Source organism: Aotus nancymaae, unplaced genomic scaffold (assembly GCF_030222135.1).
Source record: "Aotus nancymaae isolate 86718 unplaced genomic scaffold, 86718_ANA_hifiasm-v0.15.2.pri h1tg000011l, whole genome shotgun sequence".
In the NCBI taxonomy this organism is placed as follows: Eukaryota; Metazoa; Chordata; class Mammalia; order Primates; family Aotidae; genus Aotus; species Aotus nancymaae.
Window position 1 is genome coordinate 79,170,899 of NW_026988422.1, and position 15,208 is coordinate 79,186,106.

The following is a 15,208-nucleotide window of genomic DNA, read 5'->3' on the forward strand; positions in this document are numbered from 1 at the left end:
GTCTCTCTCTTTCTTTTTCCCTTCGCGATGTCTCCCCGAAGTCCTCCCGCCGAGCCCCGGCGCGGGGCATGAGGAGCCCCCGGGTGCCGCCCAGAGACGAGCTGGCTGCGCGCACACCTCGCCAGCGGCAGACGGGGACATGAGCAGCGCGCACGGGGTCCCGCGCCCGGCGGCCAGCCCCATCCGGCGGCTGCCCGCGGGTCAACGCTGCCCGGGAGAATGAGGCAGGAGCCGGCGACAGCCTCCTTTTTTTCCTCCTCCTCGTCTTCCTGCGGCTCCGACGCTCCGAGCCCGGGCCGGGCTGTGGCTCTGCTGCGTGCCCCGCGCGCCCCCCAACCGCCTCCGGATGCGCTTCTCGGTAAGCCAGGCCCTCCCCCTCGCGAACAAAGCCCCCTTCGCAGGGCCCGGAGGCCGCCTCCAAGTCCCTGTCCTACCCTCCTTTCCCAGCCGGAGCCTGGAAACCTTCGGGGCTTCCGAATGAATCCCTCATTTTCCCCTGCCCGGAAACCCCGCCTGGAGGCTGAACTGCCTGGGCGCCCTGGAGACCTGGTGCTTTTCTCTGCCTTCTGGAGAAAGATGTGGGCTTGACATGCAGGCGGGAGACCTGTCTGGTCTAGATAATGGCATGTGTATGCAGCTGGGTTCAGACTTAGCATTTGGGGGCAACAACTTATTTAGTGGGTGTCCAGGCCATGCCGGGCAATGTGCCTTAAAACCGCTCTGGGAAATAGGTCCCCGTTTCTCCGTTGCCCAGATGAGGAAACTGAGGCTCAGAGAGGTTGAATGACTTAATGAAGGTCACAAGGTGAGGAAGTGGGAGACCAGGATTGGAAACCAGGGTCCTCTCCTTCCCTGTCAGACTGATCCCTTTGTAACAAACACACCTGTCTCATTTCTTCTACTAACTGCTTCCGTCTCAAGAGTCATTTCATGTGTGTGAAAATACTTGTTCCAATGAGTTTCTGTTCTGCTGAAATGAATTGCTGATAGCAGGCACTTTTTGTCCATCCTGCCATCACGTTGCTGCTAACCCCTAATGTGGACTGCAAGTGTAAAGCTACTTTTTAGTTCAGGTGAGAGGCTAATAGGTTTTCTTAGGTGTTCTTTTTCCTGGGATTCTGTTTTCCCAGGCCTCTTGAAGGATGGAAAGGACAGTGGTTCCTCCTTTGTGCCCAGCACATGCTAGGCCTGAGAACTGCATACTAAACCTTTCCCTGGGGGGAGGGCTCCTCAAGGTTACCTGCCCCTGGTTTTAACCGGAGCAGGGGCTGATCCCAGATCTGTGTAGGTGCTGGCCCAGTGTTGGTTCATATTTGCCAGCCCTCAGTATCAGCAGAACTTCACACTTCTCAGCCCAAAAGAAAAGGAGTTTTAATGCAGATACGATGCCTGATGCATGCCCCAGTTCCCTGGCTTGCCACTGTTAACTGTTTGTTTAAATGCATGTAGTTTAATCCTGAAGGGGGAAGCCACATGGAATCATTTGGTCCTGGTCTGAGGGGCTTGTTCCATCGGTGGAGTCACAGTGTTGAGCTCAGTTGTCTACACGTACATTTGTGCAGAGAAAGTCCCTTTAGCAGTAAGGGGCCTCTGTGTCTCTGTTCGTGAAGAGCAAGGTTGGACTGACTGGCCCCTCAGACACCCTTCAACTAAGTGATTCTATGAGTGAAAGAACTAGTAAGTTACAGGCCTGAGCTGGGGTGTCTTAGTCCAGTCGTTTGTACTAACGTTCTACACTGAATGGGTTGTTGATTTCCAAGAAGAGGACTTGGTATCCAGGGAGCTGCGAGATTCAGGTTCAGCCCAAAAGAGGTGAAGTTTGAGCTGTGCTTAATAGATTATTTATTGGGCTAACACATGGTGGCTATAAAATGTTCCAAGGTGTCAGATTGGGGTTATGGGATGGGTTAGGCATTTCAGGAGGAGAGATGACATTAGCCCCTAAGAAATGATGACATACAATTAATTAACAAGATGCCCAGCAGGCTAGAAAGCAGCAAGCTGGGGAGCTTTTCCTGCCCCTTCCCCAGAAAGAATCAATCATATTTGCATAGGTAAAGTGTTCCCAGCCCAAACAATTACTGCAAGTAAATAAAGTGATTTTTTCAGACTCTCAACTCCGTTGTTTGCTGAGTATACTAGTGATGCGTGGAGCCTGCCTTTGCTTGGCTGCAGAGGGCCTGGGACAGGGAAGGTGGGCCTCAAGGATGTTCAGACCCTGAGTTAGTTTTTGGCTGTGAATTAGAGCTAAATCCATCACTTTGACCTATGGGCTGTTAATGGGGTTGTCATTGGTCTTTTCAAGATGTGGATTAATGAACCTCTTAAAGTGCTGCTGAATCCCAAATGAAACAGGCATGTCCCACCTTTTTCCCAGAAACTTGGCTCTCAGTGGGTTTTGTGACTGTTTGAAATTCACAGAATCAGAGGCTTTCATTTTTGACAGGCTCATAGGGTCTACAAAGGAAAAAGAATGCATCTTGTGTGGGGATATTAATCTCCCAGCATTGTGTGTTTTAGCTTCTCAGGATTAACTGGTAAGGTTTTGAATAAAAATGAATGCAGAGAAACAATCTTCATTAAGTTGCTTTTGAAAATGCTAATGATTTTTGTGTCATAGAGCATACTACTCACAGCCAAAGCTGAATTACATCACAAAACATTACTCTTGTTACTGATATTTATTTTTTAATTCATTAGTTTTCTCATATTTTTTGCTTTTTTTCTCTCAATGTGAAAATAAGCAATCAAGAATAAATTCTTCCTTTTTTGTCTTAAACCCACATTTTTTTTTCTATAAGATCTCTAAAGCTGAACTCTTCCCCACCATACATAAAATGGCCTCATGTTAAAATATGTTTTAAGTGCCTTGGGTTTCTTTGGGAGAACGAGAGGGTTATGTGTCATAAGTAAAAAATAAGGAGACATTTCCCTTGTTTGCTTACTACTTTAAGTCAGGGGTGAGACCATGCACTCATGATTGCAGCTGCCACACAGCATCATGGGGACTCACCCTGAGTGCTGTGGCGTTTCTGCATCCGTGAAGGAGGCACACCTGGACTGATCGGGGTGCAGCTTCCAAAGGCCAGGAAACCTGGAGTTTATTCCCGACCCAGTTGTTAATTGGCTTTGTGGCCTTGGACGAATCATTTCCATTGGCTGGGTCTGGGTTTACATATAGGCAATGGGTGTGTATGTTTGCATGTATATGTGTGTATATTATTGATACCAGACATCGCCCTCCAATTCTAAGTTTGAAGAATCCTCAAAATTGGGATATAGCTGGTTATTAATAGCTCCAGAATGCTCTGTACTTTCAGGTTACATAACATTTCAATTAGACATTCCTATAAACAATAAGGAATTGGTGATTATAGAAGATATGCTATTTATTACCCCACGTGGAGACTCCGTACCCTGAATGCGTGAAGGAAGATGGAGCTGTGATCTTAAAGATGATTATGCCAGCTTCCCTATCAGAGTCCCCTTGCACGGTAGAGGCTCACCACAAATCCGAGAGCACTAGAATGGGCCATGACCCTCTCTAGGATCCCTGCAAGAACCATTATGTAATTTGGGTCAATGGGGTAAGAAGAATATGACGTTCTATCTGTGTAGCTTTAGGGTTCAGGGGACTTGGAGATTATACCTCAATCTCAGGCTATTCCTGGAAGGTAAGAAGAGGAAGTATGTAATTACTGTTTGCAGTTGTTTTGAAAATGGAGAGTGCTTAAGTTACAGCCTTGAACTCGGCTGAAGCTGGAAAGTGGTAAGAAAGAAGTTTGTCAATTTGGCAGTGGTATTTTTGCCAGGTTTTGCATGCAGGCACCCTTGTAACATCTAAGGAAGTGTGTTGTCTGAGGTCAGGCTCCCTGGTGAAGCTACAGTCATTTTCAGATAGAGAGGGCGTGAGAAAGGAACCACCAGCCTTAAACATTTTGTCCTTGCAACTCTGCAAAGTAGGTATTATTAACCCTGCGTTCGAGTTGAGGAACCTGGGCTCAGACAGCTCAAGTGTCTTTCTCAGTCTCTAATAATTATTGAATGGCAGAACCAAGCAAGGTTTTCAGTGGACTCTGCTGGGGTTTAAATCAATGCTTGCTAGCCCTCATTTCCACCGCTACTGCAGTGTGTCTGTCTGGCAACCAAATTGTGTCTTTCTTCCCCAATTTCTAGATAACCATGGCAGTAAAAAAAGTGTGTAGATGATTTGACATCAGTAACATACGGAGGTGATTTTGCTGTCAATAAACTTCTAAATTCACTAGGACTTTTGTTAGGAGATTAGATTTCTTTTAACTGCATGATGCCAAATGTGTCTGTTTCCAAAAAGATCCCTAAATAAGCCAGTATAAACCCTAAAAGGGTTCGTGCTGATAGTTCTTTGGGAAAAGCTAAAAGAATTCCTCTGGGTCCCACGTTCATCCCCCTGGGGTTCTGTGGGAGGTAAACACAAACTGACGTATGGGACGTCAGTCTGAGAAGTTGTTGCTAGGCTGCGCCTCCTAAAAAAGGGACACAATAGAAGTAACGGACACTTTCAAAAGAACCATTTCTCCTCCTCCAGGATGTCCGTGAGTTAATCCTCCCCCAAACAACAGACTAGAGAAGATATTCTGAGGAACATATGTAAGACCTTCACGGTTCACCTACAGCTCTTAGGAATTTCTGGGACTCAGGAGGAAAGGTAGGTCTCACCTAGTAGAGATGCCGTCATATCTGATGTTGGGGACAGCTTTCGGAATGTCACTCGTGAGTGTAGCTGCTGCTGTTCTTCGCCGTGTGCCGAGCTGGCCAAACATCCGCCATTCCCAGGACCGGAGATTCCAGAGTCCTGTCTGTAACACACAATTTACAAAGAGCAAAGGAAAATCCCTGAAATACTCGGGCCCCATCGCTCGGCTTTACATCCTGGTAATGATTCTCAGGCTGGGTTTCTTCGCTAGCAGTTGACGATGCTTCCATCTCTGATGCCGGCCTTGCCCGTGTCATGCGAATGATGTCTTCACCAACAGACCCCTCCTTCCATCTCCTCTGATCACTGAGCTGCTTATGTGCCAGAAAGCCTCAAGTTTCTTGATAGGTGATGAATGAGAAAAAGCAGATGGAGTGAGTTAGAAAGCTCTACTGTGATTCATCTACAGTCCGTAAAATACCACATCTCAGCATTCAGCACAGGTTTTTGATTTGGTAAATGAGGAAAACCAGTGTGTGTCCTCAGTGCGGCCTGTGGAGTCTGCATCTTCTGCCCCCAAACTTTGAGAGAACAGGTGCCCCGTGGCTTCAGCTTGGGGCTAGATTTCTAATATGTGTAGTTATTAAAAAGTAGAAATGCAGGAGTAGCTTTGCAGTCACCAGAGGGGATAAGAAGAGAGAAGTTCACGGCCTCTGGATGTGATTATTGTGAACGGTTATTTCACATCATTTCCAGCAACAAGAAGCACAGAATCAGTTCACTGAAGAAATTTAGCTGTGTTTCTTGTTGTCTTTGTATGTGGCTTATGACAGGTGCGGATGGTACTTCATGTGGTTGAAAACCTCCACCTTCCTAAGTCCTTCCTGGTGGCTAAGAGAGGCGAGGCTGAATGCCTTGGCGGACTGGCATTTTTGAAACCTGACTCCCAAGGTCTTTGTGAGGGTCAGTGTATTCCCAGGTGCTTCTGTTTCTTAATAATCTGTGATGAGCTGCTATATGTACCTCATTTAACATCACCGAGCAAAAGAGCAAACACAGAATGCCCAGGATATTTTTCCTGATGTGCCACGTTTCTCCGCCTCTATCTGCTAATATGGTCTGGGGATCCTGATCCACTTCTTGATTCCTTTAATTCAGAAAGTGGATGATAATGACAGTCATTTTTTAATGATCAATATTGGTAAGTCTTATATTTTTAAATAACGTGAACACACCTGGAGAGCATCGCATGCAAGTTTAAAATGATTTATGAATGGATAGAGTTTCCTTTAACTTGCTCAGAGGGCTTTATCGCATGCTTCCAAAACAGTAAGCCCAGTTTCGCAGTGTTAAAGTCTAGAGGTAGAACTGAAAGCCACATCTCGTGTTCTTCCTCTGAAAAGAAGGAGTGGAAAAATACACCTGGCTTCTCAAAGGGAATGTTGAGACTGTTCCTGTCTCAGTTTTACTGACAAGATAACATTGCTTCGGTCTGAAAATTCTCCGTAGATGCAGCTTCTACACCAGGGCGATTGTCCTCGGGTCTGCTTGAGGACGTCCCTGTGGCAATTGAGAGCAGCTCTGTCCATCTGTGCAGGCATGGAGCCATCTCCTCCACACGGCATGCCTCTCTCTGGTCCTGTCTGATTACTGGGATTCACCCCCCCACACACACACCATCATTGTTTCCTCAGGCAGATGTCAGGGGCAACAGTTTCACAAAGAGTTACTGAGCACTGGCTCTGGTCTAGGCACTGCTAGGCGTTGAGGCTGCATTGGTGGACACAGACAGCTGTAGTGTGTCAGAGGCTGCTACTGTTTCAGTGGGCCTGGAGTGTTGCCCTCTGCTCTTTTTAAGGAGTCTGTTCAGAATCTAGAGGAACTTCGCTGTTGCAGACTTGGAGGCATGCTGGGGCTGGTGGGGAGAACCCAGGCTGGGAGGCAGGGGGTCTTCTCTCTCCTCTCACCTGAGTGCCTAGGGCCAAGCCACACCCCCCACTCTGGCCCTTCACTGGTCTCAGGTGCAAAGATTGGGCCACTGCAGGTTTTTCCAAGTGTGATCCAGGGACCACTTCCTTGGAAACACCAGGTGAGCTTATTACAATGCATGCAGTGGACCTTGCTGTAGACTTGCTGAATAGAACCCGTGGGGATGGGAGCCCAGAATCTGTATTTTTAACCTACTCCCAGGTCACTGTCATCTCGGGCACAGTGAAGTTCGAGAAGCACTGGTTCTCACGGGTAGCAGATCAGTAATGCCTCTCCCTGCTCTAAAGTACTCAGAGTGTGGCACTCACCCTCATGCTGGCCACTATCCCCAACTTTGGCCACTGTCCCCACCTTCATCCACCGCCGTGCTGGCCAAGCCACTCGGCTCTCTTTTCACCAGGCTTCCTGCTCCTCCTCCTCTGTGCATTACAGTTAGTTTCCCATATGGTAGCTAGAGTAGGCCTTTTAAAGGATCTCATTTCTCCTAGGCTGGGAGAGCTTCAGGGCCCCTGTACCTCTAAGGGCAGTAGCCGAGGACCTTAAGGTGACCCTCAGGGCCCTGCACAATCTGGCCCTCCATCTCACCTCCTCTGCCACCACCTGCCCCCTTGCTTCCCTCTTTGTGCCACAGCCCTAGAACCCACCCAGCTGCCAGGCGTTCACTTTGAGGAGCCACAGGACCTGGGGACTGGCAAGGCAGGGTGCTAACCCTGGTAGGTGGGGAGCAGCCCTGTGAAGCTCTGTTTTCTGTCCTGCCGCTATGCTGAAAACCCCTGAAGCCTGATACTCCTAAGCCCACTTGGGCAAATCTGTTTCTGTGCTTGCCCACCACCATAGTAAAAGTAAATTTAGAAGCAGCTCTTTAATTCCGGGCACTGTGTTATGGGGTCACTTATCATGGGACTGCATTGTCAAAGTGGCTCGAGAACTCTATTTCAGAGGAAGTTTCTGGATCTAGACTGCATCCCTCTTGGGCTGGACTATGAACTCGGCCACTTTTCATCCCAGGGCCCTGTCATCTCTCCTTCTCCTCTTTGGACAGTTATTCACAAGACACCTGCTATGTCAAGTCACTGCGGTCCCCACAATATGTGTCTGTGTGGTTTTATCTCTGACTGCCGCTCTTGCTGACAGATGAAATGGTGTGGTCTGGAAAGTATTTCTCTGGACTTTCTTTCCCCAGCCTACTGAGAAATTGCTTTGGCCTATTTATCAATAGTAACCCTCCTGGGGCCTAGGTTAAGCAAACTGTACTCAGAAGTATCAATCCCTTGGCAAGTAGGAGGGAAAGATGGACCCAGTTGTGAGATTGACCTCCAAGGCGAGCTGAGTGCATAGCTGGAAGATCTGTGGAGTCTCTCAGATGGGACATGTGCTTGGCATGTGGGGCCGGGGCTTGGTTTTCTGAAGGCCACTCTGCCCAGCAGTGCATCGGAGTGAAAAACGCCGGACAATTCCAGACCCTCTGGGGTCTGGCATTGCAGATGCTTTACCTTGAATCATATGGAGGGAAGTATTTTCACTCTCAGCATCGGTCTTCTTTGGGAATCTTGCTCTGGACACATTGGCCAAGCCTTCACTGAGAGGCCATTAGCAAAGCAGGGTGGAGGATGAAGGTAGAGATGTTCCCAGCTTTTTACGGATTCAGAAACAGTTGGGGAAAATGTGTTATGTAACTACCTGTAGCTAATTTGAGAGATTAATGCGCTCTGAGAAGGCAGAGATGGGAAAGATGGGTTTGGCCAGGGGAGGATGGAGGCATTTGACTTGAGCCCTGAGAGATGAGAAGGAATTTGTTGAGCAGAGATGAGCGGGAAAGGCATTCCACGTAGGAGGGAAGTGTGAGCGGAAGCACAGCGGTTAGAGGGGACTGGTGGGTTGTAGGTCTGTAGTCAGGCTGGGGCTGCGGGGCAGAGACGAGGCTGGGTCACTCCTGCTTAGATGGGAGTGGGTCTTGAATGCTAGATTCGGGAGCGTTCCACATCTTACAGGTGACAGGAAGCTGTGGGAGGGGTTTGAATGAGGGTTTGCATTTAAAAAAAATAGCTGGTAGCCCTGTTTATGACCCCCCCATACCCTCTATATTATAGGATAGTGAAGATGTGTAAAACATTCGGAGGAAATACTGTGCAGAAATGAGCGTGGTTGTCCCGGGTGTAACCTCAGGCACCGTTTCTCTGATTGCGGTGTCTCTGCTTGTCTATCTATTGACTGACCCTCTGGGCCCTGCCGCCCAGGCCCCAACTTTGCCAACCCCGCTGGGGCTCGGAAGGAAAGCGAGGTAGCTGCTGGCTTCAGCACTTGCTGCCCAGCCATTGTGGACTCTAGCCAACAGGAAATGGAGCGGGCAGTGTCCCAGCCTGATTCACCGAGCCGTGGGTCTCCCTGTGCCTCTGCAAATGCATTCAGGCTGCTCCTGGCCTAAAAACAATGCTCCTAGACCTACATCCACAGCTGAAAGAATCCAGGGCACACTTTACCAGCCAGCTTCCCCCAGCAGTGGGCTCAGTGGGTGGGAAAGGGGGTCATGGTCTGGAATCAAAGGGTGGTGCCACTCAGTGACCATTCGCTTTGTAATCACATGCTCAGCAGGGCCAGTGACTTTTGCAGACCTGGCTGGACAGAGGAACATGAGGAAGGGAAGAAGTGTCTCAGGCTCACGGGTGTCATACTATCCTTGACCTTTACCTTCTTATTTCTAAGGAGGGGAGAGAGAGAGAGAGTGGGGGGGTGGAGGGAGGGAGGGGGGAGAGAGAGAGAGAGAGAGAGAGAGAGAGAAAAGGAGGGAGAGAGAGAGAGAAAGCGTGTTCCACAAGCCAGTGGGCAAATTCTTAGCTGTTTTCTGTGGAGTCTGGGCCTGGCAGAGAGCCCACTTCATGGCTGGCTGACTGCCAGATGGTGCCAAGGGCATGGCATCCCGGGCAGTCAGCCTCCTAGTGAAGATTGCCACCCTCTGGAGGGTTCCCCACCCCAGGGCCTGGGAAAAGAACGCAGCTGCACCCTCCATGGGTCCCATTTACAGGTCAAAAAATCGAGGCCAAGAGAAGAGAAGTGGAATTGTGGCCGAGCAGGACATCAAATCGTTCTGGAGTCGGTCGTGATCTTTGAGGCCAGCCAGTGCCCAGTGCCCAATGCTGGCAGCAGTCCACCTGGAAATGGACAGTTTGTCCTCACACTGCCTTGCTGCCCACCAGGCATGGAGGACATGGCTTTCTCCTTGTTCATCTGTCTTCCCTCTTAGAAGCCAGACCCAGAGCAGGGGGCTGGGCATGACCCCTAGATGTCTGGCCCTTTGTTTGCTTCTTGGTTTCTGAAGCTTGTATGGAAGTTTAATGCAAACAGAGAAAGGAATTGAGTAGCAAGTTATCAGAGCAAACTAGAACGGTTGTCAGGATCTGGGCATAGAAATTGATGGGGCCGAGTTCCCTGTTAGGAGCTCCAGGGCTCCTGAAATGCACCTTCAGGTCCCAGGAAAGCCTTGCATCCTGGTTCTCAGAGCTCCTAGTGCACACTTAGGTACATACATCACTTAGCCCAAACCACCTCGTGAGATATCATCGCTGGCTCTGTCTCCTTCTCTCAACTGTCTGTTCCTGGATCCTCAGTACCTGGGGTGAACCTTGCTTGTGCCTCGAAGTTACTCCTGGCCTGTGAGTGACCGGATGGGGATGCAGTGTGCGAAGGGACTGGTGCCCCGGTCAGGCTGGCCGAGCTTTTGGGGCAGCCTGGCTCTCCCGACTGTTTCTCACCTTATCAAGCAGGTTCTCCTAGATGCATGTGAAGCTGATGACAGCCCCACTGGCTGACTTCAAAACAGTAAAACCTTCAGGGCTTTATTAGGCAGATCTGTAAGTACAGTTCCTGCTCATAAAATGCATCCATCGCAGCCCCGTGGAACATAAAGGAATTGTTTGCAAACTTTCCCAGGTTATTACCCCCAAACTTAGTGAATACATGTATTAGATAAATAATCCTGGGAGGTCCGTAAATGTTTGCAGTTTCGGGCAGAGCTAATCTACCTGCTGGCACATTTCACAGGTTTCGCCACCTTATTGACTCTCATTTTAATGAAAGAGGAGAGCAAAGCTATGAAAACTGTCCTCATGGGTTGGGGACCCGACCAGATGATGGATATCCAAAGAGCGTCTATGAGTTACATGTGGCTATTCAGGGTAATTAGTATTAAGACATTTTGAGCACCTGACCTCAGTTCCTTTTGTTTTCCTGGGAAAGAACCTAGTATCTCCCAGATTCTGCTGCACTTGGCTGATGACGCTCTGTGCCTACAATCCCACCACTGAAATGGCAGTTCTTCAACAGGATTTTGATGGCTGCCACAGTCACTTTGGGGGACGTGCACCTTTTATTTGAAGCTGTTCTCAGAATCAGATTGTGAGGCACTGGACGGACCTGGATTGAAATCTGAGCTTATGCTCAAGCTCCCTGTGTGATTCCTGGACAATTTGCTTCAGCCCTTGTGAGTCCTGTTTTCTCTTCTGAAAAATGGGCATAACAACAGTTAATGGTCATCCCAGCTTTTATTAATATATGCTGGATGCTTACTGGGGTGAGGACCCTGTGCAATAAGTCCTTCCCACACTCTTCCACTGAATGTGTATAACAGCTTGATAAAGAAGTTACTTTTATTATTCCCATTTTACAGACGAAGATACTGAGGCTTGGCATATTGGTGCATGCAAAAACACCTCAGATAATGGTTTTGAACACAGGAGTAATCACTCATTTTGCTCAACTAGGTGGTCTTGCCAGGGGCCTCCTGTGAGGTTGCAGTGAGACCATGGCTGGGGCTGGAGTCATCTGGGAGGCCTCCTCACTCGCGTATCTGGTGCCTGCGTGAGAAGAAGCGCACAGCCTGCGGCTGAGACTCCCCATCGCTCTGCGGATGCTCCCTGTGACTGGGTAGCTGTACTACCCACCTGTAACCTAGGGCTCCATTGCCCCAAGAGAGAGCAAGCAGTTGTAGGGGATGGGGGTGTCTGTCTGTATACTTTTTGGTGATCGAGCCTCGGAAGTCACATAGTATCACTTCTGGCATATCGTTGGAAGCAAGTCCCTAAAGCCAGTCCATATTCGAGAGGATGAGGGGCAGTTAGACTCCATCCTTTGATGGGAGGAGTACCGAGAGATGCTAGTACATTTTATGTCACCATGGAGTGTTTAGGTGACTTACACGAGGTAGACCCCTGGAAGGCAGCAGAGTGGGGCGTCAGATCCTGAGCATGGCCCGTCACCCCTCTGAAGTGTAAAATGTTAACCACCGCAGGCTCCTGACACAGGACCTCTGTAAGCACGTGCGCTATTGCCTCTTCAGATGTCCTTTCTGAAGAAGGACGCAAAGCTGTGTGCGAGTCCAGGTGCTGCCCCTCAGGTTCAGAGAGGCCTTGGTACCGCCCTTGGGGCAGACCAACTCCCTGCCCCTCCCCTGCTGTCCCTGGCCTCCCTTCCCTTCACCTGGAGCCACATTCTCACTTTCTTGGATCCTGGGCCGCCACATATAGGTGAAGGGAAGGAAGGCAGCAAATCACACTGCCACATATGCACCTATGCAACAATCTTGCATGTTCTTCACATGTACCCCAAAACCTAAAACGCAATTAAAAAAAAAAAAAGAAAAATTAAAAATTATTTCTTAGGACTGAGCTCATAATAAAGATGAACACATTAATGTGTATATTTAAACATTTTCTCCTACCCAGAAGTTCATTGTTTTTCTTCTGATTTTAAATTGGAACATTTTTGTGGGCCCTGGTTACTGTGCCTGATGCAGCTGAAGGAGAAGTTGGCTTGTCCACCCCCCATCGCCTCTTCTCCCTCCCTCTCCACCCCCAACTGCCTCCTCTCCCTCCCTCTCCACCCCCATCACCTCCTCTCCCTCCCTCTCCACCCCCCATCACCTCCTCTCCCTCCCTCTCCACCCCCATCACCTCCTCTCCCTCCCTCTCCACCCCCTATCACCTCCTCTCCCTCCCCCTCCACTCCTCATCACCCCCTCTCCCTCCCTCTCCACCCCCCACTGCCTCCTCTCCCTCCTCCTCCCCCATCACCTCCTCTCCCTTCCCCTCCACCCCCCATCACCCCCTCTCCCTCCCTCTCCACCCCTCCACCCCCTATCACCTTCTCTCCCTCCCTCTTTACCCCCCACTGCCTCCTCTTCCTCCACCTCCACTATTCACTCTTCTGCCCCGGCCACCACTTAGCAGGCTGCTGTCCTCTCCTAAGCTGTGAACTCTCAGGTTCTCTGCATCCCTGGCAAGCCCCGTGACTGGGAGCTGACTGTTCCTGGTGACTCTGGCCTTCCTGTCTCCTGGTCCTTCACCAAGGGTAGACCTCCCTTGTGAGGAAGAACTTAAGCAGAGACTCGTCTTCCCTGTAAGCCCATGGAGCCATCACCCCTGTCTGGCTTCTGGCTGGTCTCTCAAAGCAGAGCCCCGGAAGGACCTCACTTCTTGTGCACGTGCAGGGTGGTGGTGGCGCAGAGATGGCTGCTCTCACGGCTCCTACATCCGACACCCCAGCCAGCCCATCCATCCATGAATCCTCCACTCAGCCATTTAGGAAACAACTTTTTACTGAGCAGCCGCCCTGTGCCAGGCCTAATGGTGAGCATTTCATGAGGCCTATCTGGTCTCTGTCCTCACGGAATTTTGAGGGACACAAAGACAAAAAAACAAAACTGACAAATGATTCTGAACAATGGAAGATTCTTTCCCCCAAGGGATGGGGTCTCACTGTGTTTCCCAGGCTGGAGTGCAGTGGCTATTCACAGGCACAATCATTGCACACCACAGCCTTGAATTCCTGCGCTCAGGCACTTCTCCTTTTCTAGCTTCCCAGCGATGGGAGATTTTTTTTTATAAGAAATGGGCATTTCATGGAAATCGAAGCAAGAAGCGTAGTCTGGCTTCGTGAAGGAGAAATGAAACCATCAGCGACCAGGATGTCTTCCTTCCTCTCTGTCTGGAGCCCCAGGTCTCACCATCTGGCACCTTTTGTCTCTAACCTCCCTTCCCAACTTTGGGTTTTTCTTCTTGTCCTCTGAGCATATGGCCAAACAATGGTCACCCCAATATGGCAGCCCCAGTCCTATATTTGTGTGGCCTCAAAGCTCACTCCATCTCCCTGGGGCCTAAATTCCCAGGAGAGAAGTGGAGTGGCCTGGCTTGGTGAGGAGCCCTCTGCTCTAAACAGCTGCGGCTGGGAGGTGGGGTCACATGGTAGGGAAAGCTGCCTCTGTCACTGGGACAGGTTCCCAGATAGGGTGTGCAGGAGGAGAGAAAGAAATAGCACATTCGCTATGCCTTTGCCTCAAAACTAATTCATGGTTTAGGGTGGTGGTTGCCAGCCTTTGATGTCCACAGAAGAAGACATTTATTTAGTTGAGGAATTGGTGTAAGATTGCCCAATTTTAATCTGCCCTCTCTCATCAGCATATGATAAATAATTTTAGACAACTGGAAGACCTTAATATTAGAATTTTGAAAGTATTTTAAATTTATTCATGAATCAAACTAATCACATGTAATTAAATTAATCAGAGTGTATTGTTCTTGGTTTTCCCATTTCACCACTAACCTCTGAGACTTTGGTCACAGAGCTGAATCAGTCTCTGGGCTTTCACTGGGACCCACAGCACTCGAAGTCCTCTGAGATCATTTTTAACAAAAATAATGCAACCCAGACAGCAACAAAAAGAGTCGACCTGTGTCTGGAGCCAGCCAAAGTTGCGGGGCAGGGAAGTGACGTGATCTAGTCTGTGATTTAGAAACATAGCCCTTCAGCCATGTGGAGGTTGAACTAACATTCACAAATTAGAAATCTGTGCTGGCAAACACTTTTAAATAGAGCAAATGTTTGGCGTATGCAGACACACTCAAATTGACTGACTTCTGAAAGTGCATCCCCATTTAGAAGCCAGAGCCGAGGTCTCACCTTCTTGGGGGTTTTCCCTGGAGCTTGAAAGGAACATGTCACTTGCCCACTTCTGAGTCTGAAGACACAGGCTGGCAGCAATTGTGTTCATGACGTCGACTTTGACGGTTGATTCTTTTCTTGGAGAAAACCACTGTCTTTTGGAATAGCTTCTGCCCTCTCTCCACAAGAGCTCTGAGATTCATATGAGTTCTGTTTAGAAAGCCCGTTCACAGGCACAGATCAAATTTAGCAAGTCTGGGATAGGTGGGCAAGGCTTACTGGCCCCAAATGGCAGACGAAGAAAAAGGCTCAGACTTGCTCAGGAGCCTGCCCAGGGCCACACAACTCCTAAGGGATGGAGCAGGAATTGGACCATAGTCTCTGCTGCCAAGTTCATATCCCTGTTACTATGTGCTCACTACACAGACAGGTGACAGGCTCTTTCTGATCTTGGCTCTGGTGTGTGTTACGTGTCCTAGCTGGGTGCTTAGTCTTCTGGGGTTACCATAACAATACCACAAGCTGGGTGACTTAAGACAACAGAAATGTATGGCCTTGCAGTTCTGGAGATGGGAAGTCTGCAGTCCAAGTGTCAGCAGGGCTACGTTCCAT

General features: G+C 49.3%; 1 protein-coding gene across 1 annotated transcript in view; it reads left to right on the forward strand.

Moving 5' to 3' along the window:
• The first annotated feature begins 300 nt into the window (after nt 1-300).
• TUNAR (TCL1 upstream neural differentiation-associated RNA) overlaps nt 301-15,208 on the forward strand; it is a 48,064-nt gene continuing 33,156 nt past the window's right edge. Inside the window, exon 1 of the mRNA XM_064374507.1 lies at nt 301-358. Coding sequence (XP_064230577.1) covers nt 347-358 — 12 coding nt within the window. The 5' untranslated portion in view covers nt 301-346. The remainder of the gene's footprint in view (nt 359-15,208) is intronic.